Here is a 27,921-nt window from a genome sequence, read left to right as displayed (position 1 = left end):
GCTAACGAAAAGTGGCCTTGGGGTCTGCAACAAAAAAACCTTGACTGTAAGATAAGAATGATGAAATATGAAGCTAAATGTGGATAAAAAGGACTGTCAGAGCACTGGTTTTTTGGATTCATCTGGAAATCCCGGCTTTATTGAAATGTATTAGCTAATAAAGCCTTGCTGCCTGGAAGATCAAGACTCAGACTCTCTATTCTGATTGATGAACTCTTCTTGCCGTCCACGGGGAACCACGGCAGAGTCTCACTGCGAGTGGGGGGGGGGGGGGAGTCTCACTGCGAGGGGGGGGTGGAGTCTCACTGTGAGGGGGGGTGGAGTCTCACTGTGAGGGGGGGTTGGAGTCTCACTGTGAGGGGGGGTTGGAGTCTCACTGTGAGGGGGGGGTGGAGTCTCACTGCGAGGGGGGTGGAGTCTCACTGTGAGGGGGGGTGGAGTCTCACTGTGAGGGGGGTGGAGTCTCATTGCGAGGGGGGGTGGAGTCTCACTGCGAGGGGGGGGTTTGGAGTCTCACTGTGAGGGGGGGTGTGGAGTCTCACTGTGAGGGGGGGGTGGAGTCTCACTGCGAGGGGGGGTGTGGAGTCTCACTGTGAGGGGGGGATTTGGAGTCTCACTGTGAGGGGGGGTGTGGAGTCTCACGTGAGAGGGGGTTTGGAGTCTCACTGTGAGGGGGGGGGGTAAGGAGTCTGGGGCTAGAATATCGAATGGTCTTCATTCTGATCTCTGGTGAAGGATCGCTGCAGCTCCCAGTCCGAATCAGAATGTGGAAAGTTGCATTTACATAGCACCTTTGACACAGTAAAACATCCCAAGCTGCTTCACGGGGACATTTTGAACCAACATTTGAGACATATGGAGGAGATATTTGTGTGAAAAAGAGGAAGAGAGAGGCTGCAAGGGTTAATGAGGCAGCTGAAGGCACCACAGCTATAGACAGATTTTGCTTGGAGATGAAGCAAGTGACAAAAGGAAAGAGTGTAATTCTGGAAGATTTGACAGGATGTGAGTGGCTTCAGCGCCTATGACCCAATTCTTTCACACACCCCGCCTATTGTGAACAGTAGCGACGAACCACATTTTAACTTCTTTTACCAGCACTGGGCTGCCGCTGATCTGTGCTGGAACAGATCCGGTGGTGGGGGAGAAATGGCAGCTTGTCATCTCAGCGTGCTGATTTTATTCCTCCCGACTCTCCTGCCTGCTGGTAAGAATGTGTTTGACACGTGTCTCTGTCATCCTTTGAATGCGCGTTCACCCTGGTCACTCCCAGTCCCTGCTCGCTGTCCGAGCAACGATGCACAAACAACATCCTGTCTTCCTCACACCCAATCCTGTCCTTTGTCCTTCCAAGTGGCAACTCCGGGTTTATCAGCCCCTTCCGTTATCTATCTCTGCTTCACTCATCCCATCTCTGTCCTCCATTCTCCTCCCTCTCTCTCGCCTTCTCTCTTCACTCCTTCTCTCTTCCTCTTTTCTCCCTCTTGCCCTCCTTCTCTCTCTTGCCCTCCTTCTCTCTCTTGCCCTCCTTCTCTCTCTTGCCCTCCTTCTCTCTCTTGCCCTCCTGTTTTCTGTCTTCACACCCCCACCCCCTCTCTCTGTCACCCTCACTTTGTCTCTGTCGCTTTGCCTCTCGGTTTCCTTCTTGACATCATTCACTTATGTGAGAAAACACACTGAGAGGGAGCTGAGTCAAACCACCAGTTTTCCGGCCATCAGTGAGCATCTGCCCTGGGAGAGCGGTGAGCTCAGCAAAACCCCTGGGGACTTAGCGGCCTGATAGCTCATTGGGGAAGTGGGGAACCGTGTCAGGGGGAGGAGAGGGTTGGGCTTGGTGAGGGAACACCGCAGTCTCCCTGCCTCTAGCCTACTCCATGGCAGCTCGGGAGAGGCACCAAGGGAGAAAACATGTCCATTCCAGTTTTGCCTTTCATACGAACATGGACAGGAATTAAGTGGAAGCCATTCAGTTTCTGTTCCACCTAATTCCATGGAATCTTACAGTGCAGAAGGAGGTCATTTGGCCCATCGAGTCTGCACCGACCACAATCCCATCCAGGCCCTACCCCCACAACCCCATGCATTTACCCTAGCTAATCCCCCTGACACTAAGAGACAATCTATCATGGCCGAACCACCTAACCCGCACATCTTTGGACTGTGGGAGGAAACCGGAGCACCTGGCGGAAACCCATGCAGACATGGGGAGAACATGCAAACTCCACACAGACAGTGACCCAAGCAGGAATCGACCCCAGGGTTCCTTGCGCTGTGAGGCAGCAGTGCTTGCCACTGTGCCACCCAACCTTGTCATTCACCTTAGTCTCAGATCCCTCCAGAGATTAAATCTGTCAATCTCAGATGTAAAGGAGTCAGAATCTCTGCCCCCCCATTTTGCTGCCTTTTTCTTTACGGATTTCCATTTTATTTTTGTTTTCACTTGTTGCTTTTGGACGGCAGCCCATTCATCATTCTGCCTTTCACACTTGCGCTCGACACAGCCTTTTGTTTCTTTATTTATCACGTTACCACTTCCTTGCTCCACCAACTCTTTTTATCGTCATTGAATCTCTCGTCTTCAGCCCGATCACAGGCTTCTTTTCCCCTGTTTTCCATACCCTCCGACCTACCCCCCCAACCCCACTCCCTTCAACTTACCCGAAGCCTGTTTCAATTCCTCCCCCACTTCTGATGAAATTCATTGATCAAATGCTCTGTTGTTGTCGCTGCACAGAGGCTTGCTGAGTATTTCCAGCATTTCCGCTTTTATCTGAGACTGCCAGCATCAGCAGTGGGGTTTTTTTCTGTATAACACCTAACCTCTTGAATTCTGGTCCCCGATGCAGAACAGTCAGCAATCCGTTAGCTTTTTTGATTCTTTCTGCTCCATGCCATCCTGAATCTACCCCAACTCCCCCTTTCCTGTACTGTCCCTCATTCCCTGATTCCTTGAGCACTCCAGAATTCAGCCTTGAACATATTCAATGCAATACTCCCCTCCCTCACAGGGCCATCTGTCACTTGTTGTTTAATTGTGCTTTCACTGAGCACTGACCTTTGTTCATCTATTAATGTAATCTGCTATCTTACCTTTATACCACTATTATACCACCCCTAGTCTTTAAAGCTGCCATTAATACTTCCTTTGTCTTTTGCACGAAATAATCTTTGTGCAATCTCCCTGAGCTCCCACCTATTACCAACCTTCTAATTTCCTTCATCCCCTCTTCTAAACAGTATTTAATCTGTCACATTTCTCCCTCTCTTCAGCTCCAAAGAAGAGACATATGTTCTCAGTGTTAACTCTGTTTCAACCTCCACAGATGCTGCCAGACCAGCTGAGTTTTTGCAGCATTTTTCTGCAGTTACTTCAATGACAACTCTCTGGGGAGTAGAACTCCAAATATTCACAACCCCCTGAGTGAAGATATTTCTCTCTTTGTCTCAGTCCTAAGTGGCCAACCCCTTATTCAGAGATTGTGAATTCTCTGGCTAAATGCGAAGTGATGCATTTTGGAAGAAATAATGTAGGGAGGAGTTATACAATAAATGGCAGAGTCATCAGGAGTACAGAAACACAGAGGGACCTAGGTGTGCAAGTCCACAAATCCTTGAAGGTGGCAACACAGGTGGAGAAGGTGGTGAAGAAGGCATATGGTATGCTTGCCTTTATAGGACGGGTATAGAGTATAAAAGCTGGAGTCTGATGATGCAGCTGTATAGAACGCTGGTTAGGCCACATTTGGAGTACTGCGTCCAGTTCTGGTCGCCGCACTACCAGAAGGACGTGGAGGCGTTAGAGAGAGTGCAGAGAAGGTTTACCAGGGTGTTGCCTGGTATGGAGGGTCTTAGCTATGAGGAGAGATTGGGTAGACTGGGGTTGTTCTCCCTGGAAAGACGGAGAATGAGGGGAGATCTAATAGAGGTGTACAAGATTATGAAGGGTATAGATAGGGTGAACAGTGGGAAGCTTTTTCCCAGGTCGGAGGTGACGATCACGAGGGGTCACGGGCTCAAGCTGAGAGGGGCGAAGTATAACTCAGATATCAGAGGGACGTTTTTTACACAGAGGGTGGTGGGGGCCTGGAATGCGCTGCCAAGTAGGGTGGTGGAGGCAGGCACGCTGACATCGTTTAAGACTTACCTGGATAGTCACATGAGCAGCCTGGGAATGGAGGGATACAAACGATTGGTCTAGTTGGACCAAGGAGCGGCACAGGCTTGGAGGGCCGAAGGGCCTGTTTCCTGTGCTGTACTGTTCTTTGTTCTTTGGACACCCCAGCCAAAGGGGAGCGTGGAGAAATAACCTCAGCACCCACCCTGTCAATTTGTTGCCTGCCCCTTGTATATATATTTTATTGACTATGTAACATTGGTTATTTGTTGTTACAGGACCGTAGAAGTAAAGGGGGAGGGATGTTATATATTTGGATAGGGGAGGGATGTTTGGATAAATGTGTATTGCCACATAGTCACGTGTATAGTTGTGACGCCATTTGTAGTTTGACGGGTCTTTAGTCGGTCGAGACCAAGCCTTTGTACAATGAGCAACTTCTCAATAAATCTGCCTTGTTGACTACAAACAACCCCGCATGCGACACCTTCACTTTCTTTTGTCCTGAAGAGGCATAACAATTAATATACAGGTGCAACAGGAAATATGGAAGGCAAATGGAATCATTCCTAAAGGAATAGAGTAAAAAAGTAAGGAGGTGCTACTTCCCTACTACAGAATAGAGTAGGCAAGTAGAAATTTTAAGCCATATAGGGCATTGGTGAGACTGCATCTGGAGCACTGCATACAGTTTTGGTCCCTTTACTTGAGGAAGGATATAAATGCTTTGGTCTAGAAAAGGTTCACTAGATTGATTCCAGGGATGAAAGGCTTGTCTTATGAAGAGATTCAGCAATTTAGGCCTATGCTTTCTAGAGTTTAGAAGAATGAGAAACATAGAAAATAGGAGCAGAAGTAGGCCATTCGGCCGTTTGAGTCTGCTCTGCCATTCATTATGATCATGGCTGAACAACCAACTCAAAAGCCTGATCCCACCTCCCCTCATATGCTTTGACCCCCTTCGCCCCAAGTGCAATATCTAAATCCTCCTTCAAAATGCACAATGCTTTGGTCTGAACTGCTTTCCTTAGAGAATTCCACAGGCTCACCACCCTCTTGATCAAGAAATTTCTCCTCAATTCAATCCTAAAAGGTTTACCCCTTTTCCTCAGACTATGGCCCCTGGCTCTGGACAATCCCACCATCGGAAGCATCCTTCCTGCATCTACCCTGTCTAGTCATGTTAGAATTTTGTAGTTTTCTGAGATCCACCCTCATTTTTCTGAACTCCAGCGAATACAATCATAGCCGACTCAATCTCTCCTCATAAGTCAGTCCCGCCATCCCAGCAATCAGTCTTGGAAACCTTCCCTGCACTCCCTCCAAAGCAAGAAAATCCTTCCTCAGATAAAGAGACCAATATTCCAGGTGTGGCCTCACCAAGGCCCTGTACAGCTCCAGCAAGCCATCCCTGCTCCCGTACTCGAATCCTCTCGCTATGAAGACCAACATACCATTTACCTCATTGCCTGCTGCACCCACAAGTTTTTTGTTTTCTTTTTTGTCTTCTTTCGGCAGCTGGTGTACAACGACATCCGGGTCTCATTGCACATTCCTTCTCTTAATTTATGGTCATTCAGATAATAATCCGCCTTCATGTTTTTGCTACCAAAGTGGATAACCTCACATTTCTCCGCATTATGTTGCATCTGCCATGCATTTGCCCAGCCATTCAACTTGTCCAAATCACACTGAAGTATTTCTGCATTCTCCTCACAGCTCAGCCTCCCACCCAGCTCTATGTCATCTGCAAATTTGGTGATATTACATTTAGTTCCTTCATCTAAATCATTTATATACATTGTGAATAGCTGGGGTCCCAGCACTGACTCCTGCCGTGTTTCACTAGTCACTGCCTGTCATTTGGAAAAAGACCCATTTATTCTTACTGTTTGTTTCCTGTCTGCCCATCAGTTTTCTATCCACCTCAGTGCACTACTCCCAACCCCATGTACTTTCATTTACCTGCTAATCTCTTATGTGGGACCTTGTCGAAAGCCTTCTGAAAGTCCAAATAAACCACATCTACTGGCTCCACCTCATCTACTAATTACATCCTCGAAGAATTTCTGTAATTTGTCAAGCAAGATTTCCCTTTCAGGAATCCATGCTGACTCTGTCCGATTCTGTCAGTTTTCCAAGTTCTCTGCGATAAAATCTTAGATAATGGATTCCACAATTTCCCCACCACTGACATCAGGCTGACTGGTCTATAAATCCCTGTTTTCTCTCTACCTCCCTTTTTAAATAGTGGGGTTACATTAGCTACCCTCCAATCTGTAGGAACTCTTGCAGAGTCTATGGAATCTTGGAAGATGACCACCAATGCATCCACTATTTATAGGGCCACTTCCTTAAGTATTGTGGACTGAGATTATCAGACCCTGGGGATTTATCAGACTTCAATCCCATCAACTTCCCCAACACCATTTCTCGACTAATATTGAGTTCCTTCAGTTTCTCCTTTTCACTAAACCCTGTGTCCCCAATATTTCTGATATGTTATGTGTGTCCTCCATTGTGAAGACAGAACCAAAGTACATATTTGATTGGTCAGTCATTCGTTTCCCCATTGTAAATTCTCCTGTTTTTGACGATGAGGAACCTATATTTGTCTTCATCAATCTGTTTCTATTCACATACCAGTGGAAACTTTTACAGTCAGTTTTTATATTCCCTGCAAGCTTACTCATATTCTATTTTCCCCTCCTTAATCCCTTGGTCCTCACTTGCTGAATTGTAAACTGCTCCCAGTCCTCAGGTCTGTTGTTTCTTTGGGCCAAGTTGTACGTGTCTTCTTTGAATCTAATGCTATCTCTAATTTCCCTTGTCCGTCATGGTTTGGCCACCTTTCCAGACAGGAATAAGCAATTGTTGCAGTTCATCCATGCACTTTTTGAATGTTTGTCATTGCCTATCCACCATCATCGGGCGGCACGGTAGCATAGTGGTTAGCACTGCTGCTTCACAGCTCCAGATTCCCGGCTTGGGTCACTGTCCGTGTGGAGTTTGCACGTTCTCCCCGTGTCTGCGTGGGTTTCCTCCAGGTGCTCCGGTTTCCTCCCACAGTCCAAAGATGTGCGGGTTAGGTTGATTGGCCATGCTAAAATTGCCCTTAGTGTCCTGAGATGCGTAGGATAGAGGGATTAGTGGGGGGATATGGGGGTAGGGCCTAGGTGGGATTGTGGTCGGTGCAGACTCGATGGGTCGAATGGCCTCTTTCTGCGCTGTAGGGTTTCTATGATCATCCATTTCCATAACATTTCCCAATCCATCATAACCAACTCGCGTCTCATAGCATCATAGAGTCCTTTATTAAGATTCTAGACCCTCGTCTCAGGATCCACTACATCACTCTCCATCTTGATGAAAGCTTCTATTATGTTATGGTCACTCATCCCCAAGGAGTCTCGCACAACTAGATTGTCAATTATTCCATTCTCATTACACTATACCCAGTCTCGGATGCCCTGACTCTAGTTGGTTCCTCAACGTAATGGTCCAGAAAACCATCCCGTATACACTCCAGGAATTTTTCCTCTACAGTATTGTGATTGATTTGTCCAATCTATACCCAGATTAAAATCACCCATAATTACAGATGTTCATTTATTGCTTGCGTCTCTAATTTCCTGTTTAATGCCACTACTGTTTGGGGATCTGTATACAACTCCCACTTACATCTTTTGCCCTTAATGTTTCTCAGCTCTACCCACATTCCACATCATCGGAGCTAGTACCTTTCTTCAGTGTGGAGTTAATTTCCTCTCTAATCAGCAATTCAGCTCCACCACCTTTTTCCTTTTTGTCTGTCCTTCCTAAATACGGAATATCCCCGGATTATCAGCTCCCCTCCCGAGTCACCCTGCAACCAAAGTAATCCCAACTATATCATACCCTTTCACATCGATTTGCACAATTAATTCACCCACATTATTATGAATGCTCTGTGCACTAATGCACAAAGCTTTCAGGCTTGTCATTTTGACATTACTTATCCCATTCCCATTATTTTTCACTGCAGCCCGATTTAATTCTGCCCTGTGAATTCTCTGCCTAACACTTTCTTATTTCCCTTTCTGCTTTTTGTTCTTGCCCTTGATTCCTCCTCCTCTGCCTCCTTACACAGGTTCCCATCCCCCTGTCATTTTAGTTTAAACCCTCCCCAACCACTCCAGTAAATACTCCCCTGAGGACTTCAGTCCCGGTCCTGTCCTGGTGTAACCCATCCAGAGGAGTTCTAATTGAGGGAATTAAGATGCTAAAGGGGATCGACAGGGTAAATATAGAGCAGATGTTTGCCCTTGTTGAACATTCTAGAATAAGAGGCCATAGTTTTAGACGAAGGGGTGGCAGATTTAAAACACAAATGAGAAGGAATTACTTCACCCAAAGGGTGGTGACCCTGTGGAATTCTCCACCCCCAGAGTGCGCCAGGAACACTGAACAAATTTAAGGAGGAGATAGATAGGTTTTCAATTAGTAACAGGATGAAGGGTTATGGGGATCAGATAGGAAGGCGGAGATGAGGCCGAGGTGGGATAAGCCGTTATCATATTGAATTAAGGAACAGGCTCAAGGGGCCGAATGGCTGATTCCTGCTCCCAGCTCTCATATTCTCCCTCAGTACTGACCCTTGGACAGTGCAGCACTCCCTCAGTACTGACCCTCTGACAGTGCAGCACTCCCTCAGTACTGACCCTCTGACAGTGCAGCACTCCCTCAGTACTGACCCTCTGACAGTGCAACACTCCCTCAGTACTGACCCTCTGACAGTGCAGCGCTCCCTCAGTACTGTTGTACCTGTTAATTCTCAGATACTTTCAACCAGTTTACTTACTCCAAGGTTTTACCCCGGTGCCCTTATTTGCAAGGTGGACAAAGGACAAACACAAGTAAAGATTCAACAAGTTTATTAAATAACACTATTAACCCTTAAATTACCCACATAAAACAAGAGGATACCCCAGCAGATTCAAGTATACTACCCGTAAAGATGGCTTGGTTAAACTGCAGGCCCGATTCTCTGAGTCCCCTCTGGTCTGTCGTCACGAAGGTGAGTCTCGATGGCCGCTTCTTCCTTCCTTCCTTCTCTGGTCAGTCTTCCGAATGGACACGGCTGCCTCCCCTGTCGAGTCTTCGCTCCTTGTGCCTCTGAGTGTGTCCCTTTATCCCCAGCCTGCTTGCCTTTCCAGAAACTTCTCTGGCTTCTGGCCAATGAGGTCCCAGGAGGGGGTTCCAATACCCAGTGGGTTTCTTGATGTCTGCCTGACAGGACACCAGGGTCCGCCCCCCAGGTGTCCATCTCCATGTTGTTGAACTTGTTATCAGGTAAGGTTTCTACAGGATCTCTTGGTGACAGAAAGTCTGGCCCGATCTGGGCTTCTAACAATAGACCGATGCATTTCAATGAGGTGCCATGATCTCCTGCTAAGTCTCAAGTAGAGTGTAACGACCTTTGATGGGTGGTTGATGGGTCAGGCCCAGACACATTTGTGTATTGTACAATTGGCCTGCCTGAGGTGTGACTGTGTTTGATTTCCATGTGCCTAATTCTTTAATTTAGGATATCCAATTTTAACAGCCTTAAAACTAGGCCCTGTTTATATCACCACAGTACTGACCCTCTGACAGTGCAGCACTCCCTCAGTACTGACCCTCTGACAGTGCAGCACTCCCTCAGTACTGACCCTCTGACAGTGCAGCACTCCCTCAGTACTGACCCTCTGACAGTGCAGCACTCCCTCAGTACTGACCCTCTGACAGTGCAGCGCTCCCTCAGTACTGACCATCTGACAGTGTGGCGCTCCCTCAGTACTGACCATCTGACAGTGTGGTGCTCCCTCAGTACTGACCATCTGACAGTGTGGCACTCCCTCAGTACTGACCCTCTGACAGTGCAGCACTCCCTCAGTACTGACCCTCTTGACAGTGCAGCGCTCCCTCAGTACTGACCATCTGACAGTGTGGTGCTCCCTCAGTACTGACCATCTGACAGTGTGGCACTCCCTCAGTACTGACCCTCTGACAGTGCAGCACTCCCTCAGTACTGACCCTCTTGACAGTGCAGCACTCCCTCAGTACTGACCCTCTGACAGTGCAGCACTCCCTCAGTACTGACCCTCTGACAGTGCAGCACTCCCTCAGTACTGACCCTCTGATAGTGCAGCACTCCCTCAGTACTGACCCTCTTGGCAGTGCAGCGCTCCCTCAGTACTGACCCTCTGACAGTGCAGCGCTCCCTCAGTACTGACCATCTGACAGTGTGGCGCTCCCTCAGTACTGACCATCTGACAGTGTGGCGCTCCCTCAGTACTGACCCTCTGACAGTGCAGCACTCCCTCAGTACTGACCCTCTGACAGTGCAGCACTCCCTCAGTACTGACCCTCTGACAGTGCAGCACTCCCTCAGTACTGACCCTCTGACAGTGCAGCGCTCTCTCAGTACTGACCCTCTGACAGTGCGGCGCTCCCTCAGTACTGACTGCCTGACAGTGCGGCGCTCCCTCAGTACTGACCCTCTGACAGTGTGGCACTCCCTCAGTACTGACCCTCTGACAGTGCAGCTCTCCCTCAGAACTGACCCTCTGACAGTGCAGCGCTCCCTCAGTACTGACCCTCTGACAGTGCAGCGCTCCCTCAGTACTGACCCTCTGACAGTGCAGCACTCCCTCAGTACTGACCCTCTTGACAGTGCAGCACTCCCTCAGTACTGACCCTCTGACAGTGCAGCACTCCCTCAGTACTGACCCTCTGACAGTGCAGCTCTCCCTCAGAACTGACCCTCTGACAGTGCAGCGCTCCCTCAGTACTGACCCTCTGACAGTGCGGCGCTCCCTCAGTACTGACTGCCTGACAGTGCGGCGCTCCCTCAGAACTGACCCTCTGACAGTGCAGCACTCCCTCAGTACTGACCCTCTGACAGTGCAGCACTCCCTCAGTACTGACCCACTGACAGTGCAGCACTCCCTCAGTACTGACCCACTGACAGTGCAGCACTCCCTCAGTACTGACCATCTGGCTCACCTGGTTTAGGTCTAATACAGTCCAAAGATTAGGTTAGGTTGACTGGCCATCATTAACTGATCCTCCGTGTCAGGGGGAGTAGCTGTGTACATGGGGTTGTGGGGATAGGCCTGGGTGGGATTCTGGGTGGAGGTTCGATGGACTGGAAGTCTCTTTCTGCACTGTCGGGATTTTCTGATTTTATTCGATGATCCATCTGCTCATCGCTGGAGAATTGTCTGCAATGCTGCTCTTCCCAGTGCGGCACCATTAGCTCTGATGTTCCCCAAGTTTCACTCTGTGAGATCCAGACATAAACAGCGTGTATGTGAGACTGTAATTAACGTTTTATCTTTTCCTATTGAAGGTGCAGTTGAAGTGAGTGTTAATACTCCAGATTACCCTGTGAATGGGAGCCTGGGACATTCGGTGTGGTTACCTGTGGATATTGACCCTATACTAAAGGATGCAGAAATCACCTGGCGATTCATTGGAACTCCTGTTACCACCATCGCCCGATTTGATGTAAATGAGAATAAAATTAAAATTTATTCAGGCAGGTTCTCAGGAAGAGTCAACATGTACGGGAATTTTACACTTCAGATAAACGAATTGTCAAAGCTTGATGAAGGCATTTACTCAGTGACTGTGTCAGCATCTGTAGATCAGAAAGGAGAGGTTTGTCTGCAGGTTTATGGTGAGTTTGTTTCTGTATCATTTGAGACAGAAGTCTCTCGGTCCCTCTCTCACTGAGTGGAGAGTCTGGAGACAGGAGCTTGTGGAAGCTTTCCCAATCCTTACTCACAGTCTCTCCTTGTTAACACAGAGCCCGTCTCCAAGCCCAAAGTCGAGCTGATAAACAGCACGGCTGGTGAGACCTGTAACGTGAGCCTGCGCTGCTCTGTGGAGGGGGGAGATGGTGTTGTCTATAACTGGTCCCCACATTGCAGCAATGACACAAATTACTCCATTGAACCGGTCTCCAGGAACATGGAACAGTTGGATGTGTCGGTGGGAATGTCTGACTCCATTGATTATTCATGCACAGCCTGGAACCCTGTCAGTAAGGAGAGCGTCGTGTTCAGTGAGGAGAAACCATGCCAACACCTCCGGAAAGGTCAGTGTCAACCTCCTGTCTCCCGTAGGAAAGCTTGAGGAAAGATTAGAGTGGCTGAGAGACAACTGCTGGACCCCAAGTGTTCAACTGCAATAGTCTAGGGCTGTATTCCCTGGGATGTCCAAATTTAAGGAATTATTTTTCCAGGATTTCAGGATAGGAAGAAGAGCAGTTAGGGTATCACAGTATTGTTAAGGTAAAGAAGGAGGCCTTTCAACCCATTATGTCTGCACCGGTTCTCCAAATGAGCACCATGACTTAGTGCCATTTCACTGTCTTTTCCCCGTAACCCCCCACATTGTTTCTTTTCAAATAATTATCTAATACCCTCTTCAATGCCTCTATTGAACCTGCCTCCACCACACTTCCAGCCAGTACATTCCAGACCCCAACCACTCGCTGTGTGAAAATGTTTCCTCTCACATCACATTTGCTTCTTTTGCAAATCACTTTAAATCTGCACCCTCTCGTTCCTGATCCTTTTAGCGCAGGAGTGGTTCCTCTCTATCTACTCTGTCCAGCTCCCTCATGGTTTTGAACATCTCTATCAGATCTCCGCTCAACCTTCTTCTCTCCAAGAACAGTCCCAACCTCTCCAATATATCCTCATAATTGAAGTTTCTCATCCCTGGAACCATTCTTGTAAACCTCTTCCGCACTCTCTCCAATGTGTTCACATTTTTCCTGCAGTGTGGCGCCCAGAACTGTACACAATACTCCAGCTGAGGTCTAACTAGTGGGCGGCATGATGGCAGAGTGGTTAATACTGCTGCCTCTCAGCTCCAGGGACCCAAGTTCAAGTCTAGCCTCAGGTCACTGTCTGTGTAGAGTTTGCACATTCTCCCCGTGTTTGCGTGGGTTTCTTCCGGGTGCTCCGGCTTCCTCCCACACTTCAAAGATGTATGGTTTAAGTTGAATGTCCATGCCAAATTGCCCCTTAGTGTCAGGGGGATGAGCAGGTTAAATACATGGGATTACAGGGATAAGGCCTGGATGGGATTGTTTTTGGTGCAGGCTCGATGAGCCAAATGGCCTCCTGCACTGTAGGGATTCTGTTCTATACTAACTAGTGTCTTGTATAAATTCAGGATAACCTCCTTGCTCTTGTACTATGTGCCCCTATTAATAAAGCCCAAAATATAACATGTTTTATTAACCGCTCTCTCCACCTGTCCTGCCACCTTCAATGATCTATCTTCTACCAAAATGCATCACCTCACACTTCTCTGCATTGATCTTTATCTGCCACCTATCTGCCCACCCCATCAACTTGTCTCAGTGCTTTTGAATATCTACACTGACCTCTTCACAGCTGATGATACTTCTAAATTTTGTGTTATCCACAAACTTTGAAATTGTCCCCTGCACGCCAAGATCTGGATCATTAATCACACACACAGCCGCAACTGCCCCCCTCTGAAATGGACCAAGCAAGACACTCAGTTCAAGGAGCAACTACGGATGGGCAACTGTCCTGGTCCCCCCCCCCATGCCGATGCTATAGTTAAGAAAGCCAACCAACACCTCTACTTTCTCAGGAGACTAAGGAAATTTGGCATGTCCTCGACAACTCTAACCAATTTTTACAGGGACACCGTAGAAAGCATCCTTTCCAGTTGTATCACAGCTTGGGATGGCTCCTGCTCTGACCAAGACCGCAAGAAATTACAAAGGGTTGTAAGCGAAACCCAATCCATCACGCAAACCAGCCTCCCATCCATTGACTCTGTCTACACTTCCCGCTGCCTCAGCAAAGCAGCCGGCATAATTAAGGACCCCACGCACCCCGGACATTCTCTCTTCCACCTTCTTCCTTCGGGAAAACGATACAAAACTCTGAGGTCACGAGCCAACCGACTCAAGAACAGCTTCTTCCCTGCTGCTGTCAGACTTTTGAATGGACCTACCTTCTATTAAGTTGATCTTTTTTACACCCTAGCTATGAATGTACATTCTGCACCCTCTCCTTTCCTTGTCCTCTATGTACTCTGCGAACAGTATGCTTTGTCTGTATAATGTGCAAGAAACAATATTTTTCACTGTATCCCAATGCATGTGACAATAATAAATCAAATCAAATCAAATGTTTTCAGGAATAGCAAGGGTCCCAATACTGACCCCGTAGGAATAAGACTACAAAAATCTTTCTCCAGCCCTAAAAATATTTACCGTTATTCTCTGCTTCCTATTATTCAGTTAATTTTGTATCTTCAAACCCATGACCACCACCATCTAGAAGGACAAAAGCAGCAGATACCTGGGAAGACCACACTCTGCACGTTCCCCTACAAGTCACTCATCATCCTGATTTGGAAATTTATCACCGTTCCTTCATTGTGGCTGAGTCAAAATCCTGGAACTCACTCCCTATCAGCACTGTGGGTGTACCTACACCTCAGGGACTGCAACAGTTCAAGATGGTGGCACACCACCACCTTCTTACGGGGCAATTAGGGATGGGCAATAAGTGCTGACCTAGCCAGTGAATCCCACATCCCTGGAATGAATAAAAACAGATTCCCTCATCTCAGTCCTAAATGATCAGAGCCCCGTTATCCTGAGACTGTTTTAGACTCCCCAACTAGTGGAGACAATCCCTCAGCGTCTACCTTGTCAAACCCCCTCAGAAATCTGTAAGTTTCAAGGAGGTAGTCTCTTGCTCCTTTAAACTCCAGAGAATAAAGGTCAATTTATTCAGTCTCTCATCACAGGACAACCTCCTCATTCCAGGGACCAATCTAGTGAACCTTGGTTGTCCCCCCTCCAATGCGAGTACATTCTTTCTGAAATATGGAGGCCAATACTGCACACAATATTCCAGATGTGCTCTCATTAAAACCCTGTACCAGGGGATTTGTACAGTTTACAATTTTTAGACTATATTCGCTAGTTCCTTCAAGTCAGAGGTTTACAGCATGGAAACAGGCCCTTTGGCCCAACTTGTCCATGCCGCCATTTTTTTTAACCACTAAGCTTGTCCCAATTGCCCACGTTTGGCCCATATCGCTTTATACCCATCTGACCCATGTAACTGTCTAAGTGTTTTTTAAAAGACAAAATTGTACCCGTCTCTACTATTACCTCTAGCAGCTTGTTCCAGATACTCACCACCCTCTGTGTGAAAGAATTGCCCCTATGGGCCCTTTTGTATCTCTTCCCTCTCACCTTAAACCTATGCCATCTAGTTTTAGACTTTAGACTTACCTTTGGGAAAAGATCTTGACTATCTAACTGATTGTGCCCCTCATTATTTTATAGACCTCTATACTATCACCCCCTAAGCCTCCTACACTCCAGGGAAAGAAGTCCCAGTCTATCCAGCCTCTCTTTATAACCCAAACCATCAAGTTCTGGTAACGTTCTAATAAATCTTTTCTGTACTCCTTCTAGTTTATTAATATCCTTTCTACAATAGGGGGACCAGAACTCATAGAATCCCTACAGTGCAGAAGGAGGCCATTTGACCCATTGAGTCTGCAATGACATTTCAACAGAGCATCTGACACAGGCCCTATCCCCGTGACCCCATATATTTATCTCACTAATCTCGCTAACCTACACACCTTGGGACACTAATTTAACCTGGCCAATTCACCTAACCTGCACATCTTCAGAGTGTGGGAGGAAACCGGAGCACCCAGAGGAAACCCACGCAGACACGGGGAGAATGTGCAAACGCCACACAGACAGTCAGTCACCTGAGGCTGGAATTGAACCAGGGTCCCTGGCGCTGTGAGGCAGCAGTGCTAACCACTGTCCACCCTAGATTCTCCAACCAGCAGAAATAGTTTTTCTCAGCCTAAGCTTGGTTCATCGGGGCATAGGATACAGGAGCAAGAAATACAAATCTTACAATCCCTACAGTGCAGAAGGAGGCCATTCAGCCTATTGAGCCTGCAGCAACAACATTCTTACCCAGGCCCTAGCCCCACAACTCCGCATATATATCCTGATAATCCCCCTGACCCTAAGGGGCAATTTAGCATGGCCAATCAACCTAACCTGCACATCTTTGGCGTGTGGGAGGAAACATGGGGAGAACGTGCAAACTCCACGCAGACACTCACCCAAGGCCGGTTGGAACCTGGGTCCCTGGCATTGTGAGGCAGCAGTGCTAACCTCCATGTCAGTTATGTTGAACTTGTATAAGGCACTAGTTCAGCCTCAATTGGAGTGTTGTGTACAGTTCTGGGTGTCAGACTATAGGAAAGATGTAAACATATTAGATATTGTGCAGGACAGATTCACAAGAATGACTCCAAGGGATATAGTGACCACAACTGTGCACAGCACTCCAAATATGGTCTAACTGAGGGATATGGAGACCAGAACTATGCACAGTGCTCCAATTGTATCTTAACCGTGGTATATGGAGACCGGAACTTTGCACAGTAGTCGTGTGGAGTAACGAAGGAATATCGAGATGAGAACTGCTCAAGTGTGGTCTAACCATGGTCTTGAACTACTGAGTACACACCTTGGGACACTAATTTAGCACAGCCAATTCACCTAACCTGCACATCTTCAGAGTGTGGGAGGAAACCGGAGCACCCAGAGGAAACCCATGCAGACACGGGGAGAATGTGCAAACGCCACACAGACAGTCAGTCACCTGAGGCTGGAATTGAACCAGGGTCCCTGGCGCTGTGAGGCAGCAGTGCTAACCACTGTCCGCCCTAGATTGTTGTCAGTTAGACCATATTTGGAGTGCTGTGCACAGTTGTGGTCACTATATCCCTTGGAGTCATTAGAAAATCATGTTGCAGCCATATAAAACCTTGGTTAGGCCGCATTTGGAGTATTGGATGCAGTTCTGGTCGCCACATTACCACTAAGATTTTGAAGCTTTGGAGAGAGTTCAAAGAAGGTTTACCAGGATGTTGTCTGGTCTCGAGGGCGTTGGCTATGAGGAGAGGTTGAATAAACTGGGTGGCACGGGAGCACAGTGGTTAGCACTGCTGCTTCACAGCTCCAGGGACCTGGGTTCGATTCCCGGCTTGGGTCACTGTCTGTGTGGAGTTTGCACATTCTCCTTGTGTCTGCGTGGGTTTGCTCCGGTTTCCTCCCACAGTCCAAAGATGTGCGGGTTAGGTTGATTGGCCATGCTAAAATTGCCCCTTAGTGTCCTGAGATGTGTAGGTTAGAGGGATTAGCTGGTAAATATGTAGGGATAAGGGGGGAGGGTGGGATTGTGGTCGGTGCAGACTCGATGGGCCAAATGGCCTCTTTCTGCACTGTAGAATTTCTATGTTTCTAAACTAGGATTATTTTCACTGGAAACACGGAAGCTGAGGGGATACCTGATGGAGGTTTACAAAATTATGAGAGGCATAGACAGGGTGGATAGTCAGAGGCTTTTTCCCAGGGTGGAAGTGTCAATTACAAGGGGGCTCAGGTTCAAGGTGAGAGGGGGAAAGTTTAAGGGAGATGTGGGGGGGAAGTTTTTCACACAGAGAGTGGGTGCCTGGAACGCGCTGCCAGAGGAGGTGGTGGAAGCAGGCAGATTAGCAACATTTAAGAGGCATCTGGTTGGGTACATGAATAGGGAGGGAATAGAGGGATACAGACTGAGTAAGGGTAGAGGTTTTTTTTAGTTTAGTTAGAGCATCATGATCGGCACGGGCTTGGAGGGCCGAAGGGCCTGACCCTCAGCTGTACTTTTCTTCGTTCTTGTTCTTTGAATATAGAGACCAGAAGTGTTGTCCAACTATGGGATATGGAGAGCAGAAATATGAATGGAAAATGCTGAATAAACTCAGGGGTTTGGCAGTGTCTGTGGTGAGAGAAACAGAGTTAACATTTTGAGTACATGTTACACCTCGACAGAAGATAAACCTCATGCTCCTCTATCCCCATTTAGAGGCGGTGGTGGCATAGTGGTATTGTCACTGGACTAGTAACCCAATGTCTGGGGTAATACTCTGGGGACCTGGGTTCAAATCCCACCACAGCAGATAGTGAAATTTGAGTTCAATAAAAATAGCCACAAAACTATTGTCAATTGTGAGAAAAACCCATCTGGTTCACTAATGTCCTTTAGGGAAGGAAATCTGTCAGTCTTACCCAGTCTGGCCTACTTGTGACTCTAGACCCACAGCAACTCTTAACTGCCCCTTCAAGGGCAATTAGGGATGGGTGTTAAATGCTGACCCAGACAGCGGCAATCACATCCTGTAAAAAGAATTTAAAATAAATTACGCCTGAGGAAATAAGAGGTAATATTGGGACTTGTCCATTTGAAATCTGTTTGGCAACGGCTCCTCGTTACTTCTTATCTTGCAGATTCAAGTGACTTCTCAGGTACCTGGTTCACAATCATCATCTCCATCATTGCTGTCATCATCCTCATCATAATAATCGTCATTTTCTATAAGCAACATCAGAAATCAGGACATGGAAATGCAGAAGGTAAGAGTTCACCTTCGCCTCAAGCAGTTACTCACAGGGCATCAAACTCATGGCCAATCACCCCTCAGCCACCTTGTGTGTAAGACTTACGTGTCATTACCATGGTCAAGATGTGGATTGCAGTACTGAGGTCTATGTCATGTATTAAGCTGTGACCCTCAGGGCTCCAACCCCTGACCTTTTTCCTCATACATTTGCGGAATGTGGGTGTCGCTGGCTAGGCCAGCATTTATTATCCATTCCTATTTACCCTTGAGAAGGTGGTGGTGAGCTGCTTTCTTGAACTGCTGCAGACCCTGAGGTGTAGGTACACCCACAGTGCTGTTAGGGAGGGAGTTCCAGGATTTTGACCCAGCGGCAGTGAAGGAACGGTGATACATTTCCAAGTCAGGATGGTGAGTGACTTGGAGGGGAACCTCCAGGTGGTGGTATTCCCAGGTATCTGCTGCTCTTGTACTTTTAGATGGAAGTGGTCGTGGGTTTGGAAGGTGCTCCCCCAGGAACCTTGGTGAGTCCGAGGGTTAGTACCCCCAGAATGTTGATAGTGGGGGATTCAGTGATGGTTATGCCATTGAATATTGAGGGGCAATGTTTAGGTCATCCCTTGTTGGAAATGGTCATTGCTGGCACTTGTGTGGCGTGAATGTTACTTTACATTCTCTCTACCTCTCTCATTTCAGATTCGACTCGGACTCAACAGTTCCTGACACGGACCCCCACAATTCCTAACAACTATGTAAGTAATTATCCAGGGAATTAGCACTTCCCCTCCGCCCCATGCAAAGACACAGTAAATTCCCATCCCACCTCCCAGGCAACGCCACGTTCACAGCTTTTCCTGTTTAAGTGAACATCGAGTGATCAACAGCAGGAATCAATTTACTGTGGAGGTGGTGTCTCAGTGGTATTGTCACTGGACTAGTAATCCAAAGAGCCAGGGTCATTCTCTGGGGACCCGGGTTCGAATCCCACCACGGCAGATGGTGAAATTTGAATTCAATAAAAATCTAGAATTAAAAGTCTAATGATGACAATGAAACCATTGTCGATTGTCGTAAAATCCCATCTGGTTCACTAATGTCCTTTAGGGAAGGAAATCTGTTGTCCTTACCTGGCCTGGCCTATATATGACTCCAGATCCACAGCATATAGCTGACTCTGAAATGGCCAAGCAACCCACTAGGTTCAAGGGCAGTTAGAGATGGACAACAAGTGCTGGCCTAGGCAGCGACGCCCACAAGCCACGAATAACAACAAAATCCAAGGTCAGGGAAAGTGTAATAGGATTGTCTCCATCCAGCAGTTCCTGCTCCCCAATGCAGTCTCCTCAACATAGGATGGCACAGTGGTTAGCACTGCTGCCTCACAGCTCCAGGGACCCAGGTTCGATTCCCGGCTTGGGTCACTGTCTGTGTGGAATTTGCACATTCTCCCCGTGTCTGCACGGGTTCCCTCCCACAGTCTGAAAGATGTGCTGGTTGGGTGGATTGCTCATGCTAAATTCTCTCTCAGTGCACTTGAACAGATGGCGACTAGGGGATTTTCACAGTAACTTCATTGCAGTGTTAAGCCTACTTGAGACAATAATAAATAAACTTTACAGGAGAGACTAAATGCAGACTGGATGACCAGTTTGGGGAACACCTTCATCTACTCTGCAAGCATGAGCCCAACCTTCCTGTCGCATGCCGTTTGAACTCAGCACAGTGGCACAGTGGTTAGCACTGTTGCCTCACAAAGCCAAGGACCTGGGTTGGATTCAGGCCTCGGGTGACTGTCCATGTGGAGCTTGCAGGTTTCCTCCCACACTCCAAAGATGTGCAGGTTGGCTGGATTGGCCAAACTAAATGGGCGGGATTACGGGGATAGGACAGGGGAGGGCCTTCAAAGAGTCAGTGTAGATCCAATGGGCCGAATGGCCTCCTTCTGCACTGTAAGGATTCATTGGAAGGTTTATTGTTGACTTTGTTCCTTGAACTTGCAGGAAAACATCGTACAGCCATCGGACGCTACAACGGTTTACGCGGTGGTACAGCACCTGAGCAGAACGTGAAACAGATGTGAGTGAAGCAAGGTACGACGAGACGGTCATAGGGCCCTCAGGCACCCTGAGCAGTGCCTGGCTTGGGCCAGAGCGTCTGGGGGGGAGAATTGAGGGGAACACTCCCCCTCAGTGGTCAAGATCAAAGTGAGAAGGATATGTGCATCTTTGTGCGTCTAACACAGTTTATCTCAGCTGAACACACCGTCGAAGGCCCAGTGCTATGCAGAAAGATTCTGAGAGGTATTATTTAAATCGGCTCTGACACCCAATCCCACACTGACTCGCCAGGTTTCCAGAGTCCCCATTGTGATAATCAGCTGCTGTGTTCAGTGATACTCGCTGAGTGGACAATATCACCTCCACCACATTCACACAACTGCCCCGTCCTGCCCAAAAACATGGGAAATATTACATCGACCTCAGAGAGCAACGTGAGACTCCGTTGATTGTGTCATTCCTTGGACAGTGTAGCTCTCCCTCAGTACTGACCCTCTGACAGTGCGGCACTCCCTCAGTACTGACCCTCTGACAGTGCAGCACTCCCTCAGTACTGACCCTCTGACAGTGCAGCACTCCCTCAGTACTGACCCTCTGACAGTGCAGCTCTCCCTCAGTACTGACCCTCTGACAGTGCAGCACTCCCTCAGTACTGCCCCTCTGACAGTGCAGCACTCCCTCAGTACTGACCCTCTGACAGCGCAGCTCTCCCTCAGTACTGACCCTCTGACAGTGCAGCACTCCCTCAGTACTGACCCTCTGACAGTGCGGCACTCCCTCAGTACTGACCCTCTGACAGTGCAGCACTCCCTCAGTACTGACCCTCTGACAGTGCAGCACTCCCTCAGTACTGACCCTCTGACAGTGCAGCTCTCCCTCAGTACTGACCCTCTGACAGTGCAGCACTCCCTCAGTACTGCCCCTCTGACAGTGCAGCACTCCCTCAGTACTGACCCTCTGACAGCGCAGCTCTCCCTCAGTACTGACCCTCTGACAGTGCAGCACTCTCTCAGTACTGACCCTCTGACAGTGCGTCACTCCCTCAGTACTGACCCTCTGACAGCGCAGCACTCCCTCAGTACTGACCCTCTGACAGTGCGTCACTCCCTCAGTACTGACCCTCTGACAGTGCAGCACTCCCTCAGTACTGACCCTCTGACAGTGCAGCACTCCCTCAGTACTGACCCTCTGACAGTGCAGCACTCCCTCAGTACTGACCCTCTGACAGTGCAGCTCTCCCTCAGTACTGACCCTCTGACAGTGCAGCTCTCCCTCAGTACTGACCCTCTGACAGCACAGCACTCCCTCAGTACTGACCCTCTGATAATAATTACAGACAGGATTTGGAAGGTTCCAGTCATTCATCAGAATGTTAAGGTGTAATTTGAATCATTTTTCCTATTTGATAATAAACTATTGTAGTTTGCCTTGGGAAGAGTTTCAGCTCTGATGGTTCAATTGCTTCAGATCTTTCTCTCTCTCACATACACAGATTTCCTTTGCTGAGGTTTGCTACAATCCCTGAATTTTAGTGTCACTCCTCGGTCCAGACCACGGCACAATATCAGCTTACAATGTCATCTCCTCTGGTTTCTAGCCATACTCTTGCTCGAATATTCTCCTTACCTCAGATGGACACTCCGGGAAACCAGCAGTCCCAATATCTCACATTCCACAAATGCTGCTTCATCCCCACACAATGATTCCCAAGAAGCTGCGATCACACTGATTCAGGGCATTTAATTAAATATTCAACACAGCATCGAATACTGGCCACAGTTTAATTGTCCCAAATCACATGTTAAGTTCCAAACAATGCAGCAATGGATTGTGACCACTTTGACAAAGTGATTGGACACTCCATAAAACCCAATATATTTGTTCTGTGCATAACATAGTGCATCATTCTCTCAGAACTGACCCTCTGACAGTGCAGCACTCCCTCAGTACTGACCCTCTGACAGTGCAGCACTCCCTCGCTACTGACCCCCTGACAGTGCAGCACTCCCTCAGTACTGACCCTCTGACATTGCAGCACTCCCTCAGTACTGACCCTCTGACATTGCAGCACTCCCTCAGGACTGACCCTCTGACATTGCAGCACTCCCTCAGTACTGACCCTCTGACATTGCAGCGCTCCCTCAGTACTGACCCTCTGACAGCGCAGCACTCCCTCAGTACTGACCCTCTGACAGTGCAGCGCTCCCTCAGTACTGACCCTCTGACAGTGCAGCGCTCCCTCAGTACTGACCCTCTGACAGTGCAGCGCTCCCTCAGTACTGACCCTCTGACAGTGCAGCGCTCCCTCAGTACTGACCCTCTGACAGTGCAGCACTCCCTCAGTACTGACCCTCTGACAGTGCAGCACTCCCTCAGTACTGACCCACTGATAGTGCAGCACTCCCTCAGTACTGACCCTCTGACAGTGCAGCACTCCCTCAGTCCTGACACACTGACAGTGCAGCGCTCCTTCAGCACTGACCCTCTGACAGTGCAGCACTCCCTCAGTATTGACCCTCTGACAGTGCAGCACTCCCTCAGTACTGACCCTCTGACAGTGCAGCGCTCCCCCAGCACTGACCCTCTGACAGGGCAGCACTCCCTCAGTATTGACCCTCTGACAGTGCAGCGCTCCCTCAGCACTGACCCTCTGACAGTGCAGCACTCCCTCAGTACTGACCCTCTGACAGTGCAGCATTCCCTCAGTACTGACCCTCTGACAGCGCAGCACTCCCTCAGTACTGACCCTCTGACAGTGCGGCACTCCCTCAGTACTGACCCTCTGACAGTGCAGCACTCCCTCAATACTGACCCACTGATAGTGCAGCACTCCCTCAGTACTGACCCTCTGACAGTGCAGCACTCCCTCAGTACTGACCCACTGATAGTGCAGCACTCCCTCAGCATTGACCCTCTGACAGTGCAGCACTCCCTCAGTACTGACCCTCTGACAGTGCAGCATTCCCTCAGTACTGACCCTCTGACAGCGCAGCACTCCCTCAGTACTGACCCTCTGACAGTGCGGCACTCCCTCAGTACTGACCCTCTGACAGTGCAGCACTCCCTCAGTACTGACCCACTGATAGTGCAGCACTCCCTCAGTACTGACCCTCTGACAGTGCAGCACTCCCTCAGTACTGACCCACTGACAGTGCAGCGCTCCTTCAGCACTGACCCTCTGACAGTGCAGCACTCCCTCAGTACTGACCCTCTGACAGTGCAGCACTCCCTCAGTACTGACCCTCTGGCAGTGCAGCGCTCCCTCAGCACTGACCCTCCGACAGGGCAGCACTCCCTCAGTACTGACCCTCTGACAGTGCAGCGCTCCCTCAGTACTGACCCTCTGACAGTGCAGCGCTCCCTCAGTACTGACCCTCTGACAGTGCAGCACTCCCTCAGTTCTTGGGAAGGAAAAAGGGGCCCAAGCCAAAATGTATGATTGATGCCACACCCAATACTCCAGTTGAAGAAAATGGAGCCCAAACTCAAGGGCTTGTAAGATCTCGGCATTATAAGGTCGATGCAATTTGTGGAGTGACCCTATCTTTCATCCCTGTCCCAAAGCAGGGGATCAGGCTGCATTTGTGGGGATTATAAAGTAACGGTCAACTGGTCCTCTAAACCCAACAGGCACCTGAGGCCCAGAATTGAAGAGTTGAATGCCAAGTGAGGAGGTGGCCACTCATTCCCTTAACTGGACATGAGACAGACTTATCTCCAACTCAAACTAAATGTGGCATCCCAAAAATATATTACAGTCAATCGACAGAAGGGTTTATATGAATAAACTCACCTGCCCTTTGAGGTCCCGTCGGCGTATGCTCTATTCCAGGGTGGACCACAATTCCAGGGTAGATTTGAAAATCAGACTAGACCCTAATAATTTTTCTATTTTGGACTAAATGTGAGGAAATGATACTTCTTTCCAGTAATGATTCCACTGACAAAGTAAGGACCTTTTATAGTGAAACAAACTATTTAATAACATGGTTTAAGTAGAACTCTAACAAATAAAGCAACTTAACTATTAACAGTTGAACATTTAAAAATGAAAAGGAAACAACTTTAATTGATAACTTATCATTGTTTCAGTTCCAAATAAGCAACACTCATTTTGCAGACTGAAATACCTCTTTAAATGTGGGCAACCATAAATGTACTTGCAATAATGAGTGCAGACAGTGTTATGAAGTTGAGCTTTTGAAATGTGGTCCCTTTAAAAGCTGGTTTTGTGCCAGAGCTTGGAAGGTAGGTGTGTACAGGGTACACAGATTGCAACATTTATAGCAAAGACCAAGCATCAGGATTGCCTTGGTAACAGGCTTTTGAATTCAGCCTATAAAGAAGACACTCACCTCCCAGGAACCAATCAATTTTGAATTTGTTGTTACTGACAACATCAGACCAATCCTGTTGTCGGAAAATTGATAGGTCATCAGTTATAAAAACAGGAGATCAACTGCCTGCTTGCAGGTCAATGGAAAGGCTGCCACCTCTCAAAGCCCAGAGAGGCAAAGAGCAGCTCTCTGCCAGCTTCAAATATCTCTTCAGAGAACTCACCGTCTGTCTAAGGAAGGGCACCAAATTAGAAAGAGCTTACAGGCAGCGGAATCAACAGAAGAACTGCAAATGTTTTCCAAAGCCATAAAACCTGGTTGTATTTTTTTTAGAGTGACTGAATTCTCTTGTTACATGCTTTTTTTTGTTAATGAACGGATGTTGTATTTATTTGAACAGCATTCCAGTAGAGTCTGATTTTTGTCGGTATGTTACTTGTTTAGTTAAAGTTCCCTGTTAATTCAAGAAATTAGTTGTTCCCTTGAAGTGAGTGTCAGGTATTTGTTAGTTAATCTCTAACTACTTACTGAAGGACATTTCACACCTTCCCACACACGTTTAACAGATTACGAAGCAAGGTATTCCTCTTTGGGGGACTCGGCGTGGCTTCTCAGAAAGCGGATCAACCTCTATTGTTACAACAGTTTTTCAGAGTGGAAATTAATTTCAGAGCAGCTTGCAGAAGCCTCTGTCTTTAAATAGTCCCCAGCTAGAAATGCAACTCCAGACGCTTTCTGCAAAAGTTTTTATTTAAAACCACATCTTCACACGAACCTGTCAATTACTCTAATTAGTCACAGGCAAACTTAAAGAAATAAATGTCCATTAATCCTGCTGAACCACCTGCAAGATTGAAATAAGTAATTATCCTGCTGTCCCAGACTCTGAGCTTCATTCCCACCAGACATATTGACTGCCTATAGCATAAACATTCCCCTTAAACACAAAAATATATATATATCCATATCAGTTGAACTACTATCATCACACCTCCCCTTAAAAAATGAACCAACAATATGAAAAGATGGCTTCATTTTTCCAAAGCCTCTAGTTTTTCACACAATTAGCATTCCAAGATATATATCTAATATCTAAACATGCAAATTTATACTCTAGTCCAGTTAAGTATTTTATTTCCAATGTTGAACGTTCTATCCTTCATACATATCATAACTGTGATAAAGCATCTGCTATCATGTTCACTCTCCCTGCCACATGTATAATCTTCAAAGTAAATGGCTGTAATAATAAGATCCATCTAAAAAGTCTTGTATTTTTATCTTTAACCTTCTCCACAAACTTTAATGGATTATGGTCAAGTGTAAACAATTGTCTCTGATGAATTGCTGGCAACATAAAGGTTAAAATGTTGCAATGCCGACACCAAACTCAATGTCTCCTCCGATGGTCAAAGATTTATTTTAATGAGTAGTTTTTTAGAAAAATAACCAATAGGTCTTTCTATCCTTTTGTGGTCTTCTTGTAACAATACAGCACCAATGCCCACATCACTCGCAGCAATGACCACCTTAAATTGTTTCGCATAATTCGGTATTGTTGTAAAGTTAGTGTTTTGTAAAATTATAAAAATTGTAAAATGCTAAGAATTGTAAATTTGCATGGTCTGTTTTTTTTAATGGAAAATATATGTGCATATCCAGTACACAGACGGAAATACTGTATTGAGAGGCTAGACAGTCGTGTTGCCAAGACAACAGGCTGTTTTTGAAGTTTGCTCAATCAATTTAAACTAGGTATTTGGTAACCTGTAAACCAATCCTGTTGTGTGATGTTGCTATGTCATCAGGGGGGATAAGAGACGGGAGGGGAGCAGTGGCAAACTGGAGGAGAAGAGCACCTGCCGCCTGCCGAATGCAGTTACGTCTTAAAAGAAAGCTTCATCTCGATAGTAAAGATGGCAAAAGAGGCCAGAGATTCCACAAAGAAGACAGAAGATTCCGGAAGACGACAAATTGCATTTTGAGAGTGACTAAAAATTCTATTTTTTTGTTAATAAATGGGAATTGTATTTATCTAAACAGCATTCTGTTAGAATAGTGTTTTATTTGGTTTGTTCATAGTTTAGTTAACCTGTTTACTGTTAGATAGATAAACAGAGTGTTACTTCTTGATTTTAAAGTTAGTTATAACAGGTAGTTATTTTGATTTAACCACAAAAAGTTGCTGAAGAGCAGATTGCGCTATTTCTCTCACACTTTTAACAGAGTATAAAGAGAGGTACTCCTCTTTGGGTGGTTAGGTGCGAGTTCTCAGAGAGGGGATCAACCTCCCCTTTATAACAGAATCATCAAAATTGTTGCGGTGGTTAACACAATTTTTCAGATTGTCAAATGCCTCCTGTCATTTAGGCGTCCACTGAAATTTCCTGGGGGCGATTCTCCCATTCCGGAGTGCTGCCCTAACAGCGCAGCAGGCTGGGAGACATCAGCAGAGACGTTTAGTGAGCTCCCTGCTGGACGCCACGGCCTCCGCGCATCTCCAGGGCCAGGATTTCTGGCGTCATCAGTTCCACACTGGAAATCGGCACGGAGCTGATTTAAATATTAAAATCAGCATTTAAATCTTCTTAGCTCCAACTGGGTTTACAACAGCTCCCCACTAACTGGGAACAGGCGGGCCAACCCCGCTGGGGTGAACATAGAACATAGAACAGTACAGCACAGAACAGGCCCTTCGGCCCACGATGTTGTGCCGAGCTTTATCTGAAACCAAGATCAAGCTATCCCACTCCCTATCATCCTGGTGTGCTCCACGTGCCTATCCAATAACCGCTTAAATGTTCCTAAAGTGTCTGACTCCACTATCACTGCAGGCAGTCCATTCCACTCCCCAACCACTCTCTGCGTAAAGAACCCACCTCTGATATCCTTCCTGTAT

The 27,921-nt window shown here is 47.4% G+C and overlaps 1 protein-coding gene across 4 annotated transcripts; it reads left to right on the top strand.

The window, feature by feature from the left end:
• The first annotated feature begins 1,062 nt into the window (after positions 1–1,062).
• LOC144488287 (CD48 antigen-like) lies at positions 1,063–27,066 on the top strand. 4 transcript variants are annotated; one of them, XM_078206335.1, is made up of 7 exons: positions 1,063–1,207; positions 11,487–11,816; positions 11,946–12,236; positions 18,519–18,644; positions 19,325–19,380; positions 20,629–20,704; positions 26,831–27,058. In XM_078206335.1, exons 1-6 carry the CDS (start codon positions 1,150–1,152, stop codon positions 20,695–20,697), a joined length of 930 nt encoding a protein of 309 aa, XP_078062461.1. In that variant the 5' UTR covers positions 1,063–1,149; the 3' UTR covers positions 20,698–20,704; positions 26,831–27,058. The 4 variants fall into 4 exon arrangements, with proteins under 4 accessions (XP_078062461.1, XP_078062460.1, XP_078062457.1 ...); XM_078206334.1 differs by having other exon boundaries at positions 1,070–1,207; positions 20,629–20,718; positions 26,831–27,066; XM_078206331.1 differs by lacking the exon at positions 1,063–1,207 and having other exon boundaries at positions 11,312–11,816; positions 20,629–20,718; positions 26,831–27,059.
• The last annotated feature ends 855 nt before the right edge of the window (positions 27,067–27,921 follow it).

This window comes from Mustelus asterias, unplaced genomic scaffold (genome assembly GCF_964213995.1).
Source record: "Mustelus asterias unplaced genomic scaffold, sMusAst1.hap1.1 HAP1_SCAFFOLD_1439, whole genome shotgun sequence".
NCBI lineage: Eukaryota > Metazoa > Chordata > Chondrichthyes > Carcharhiniformes > Triakidae > Mustelus > Mustelus asterias.
This window is presented reverse-complemented; position numbering and strand designations above follow the sequence as displayed.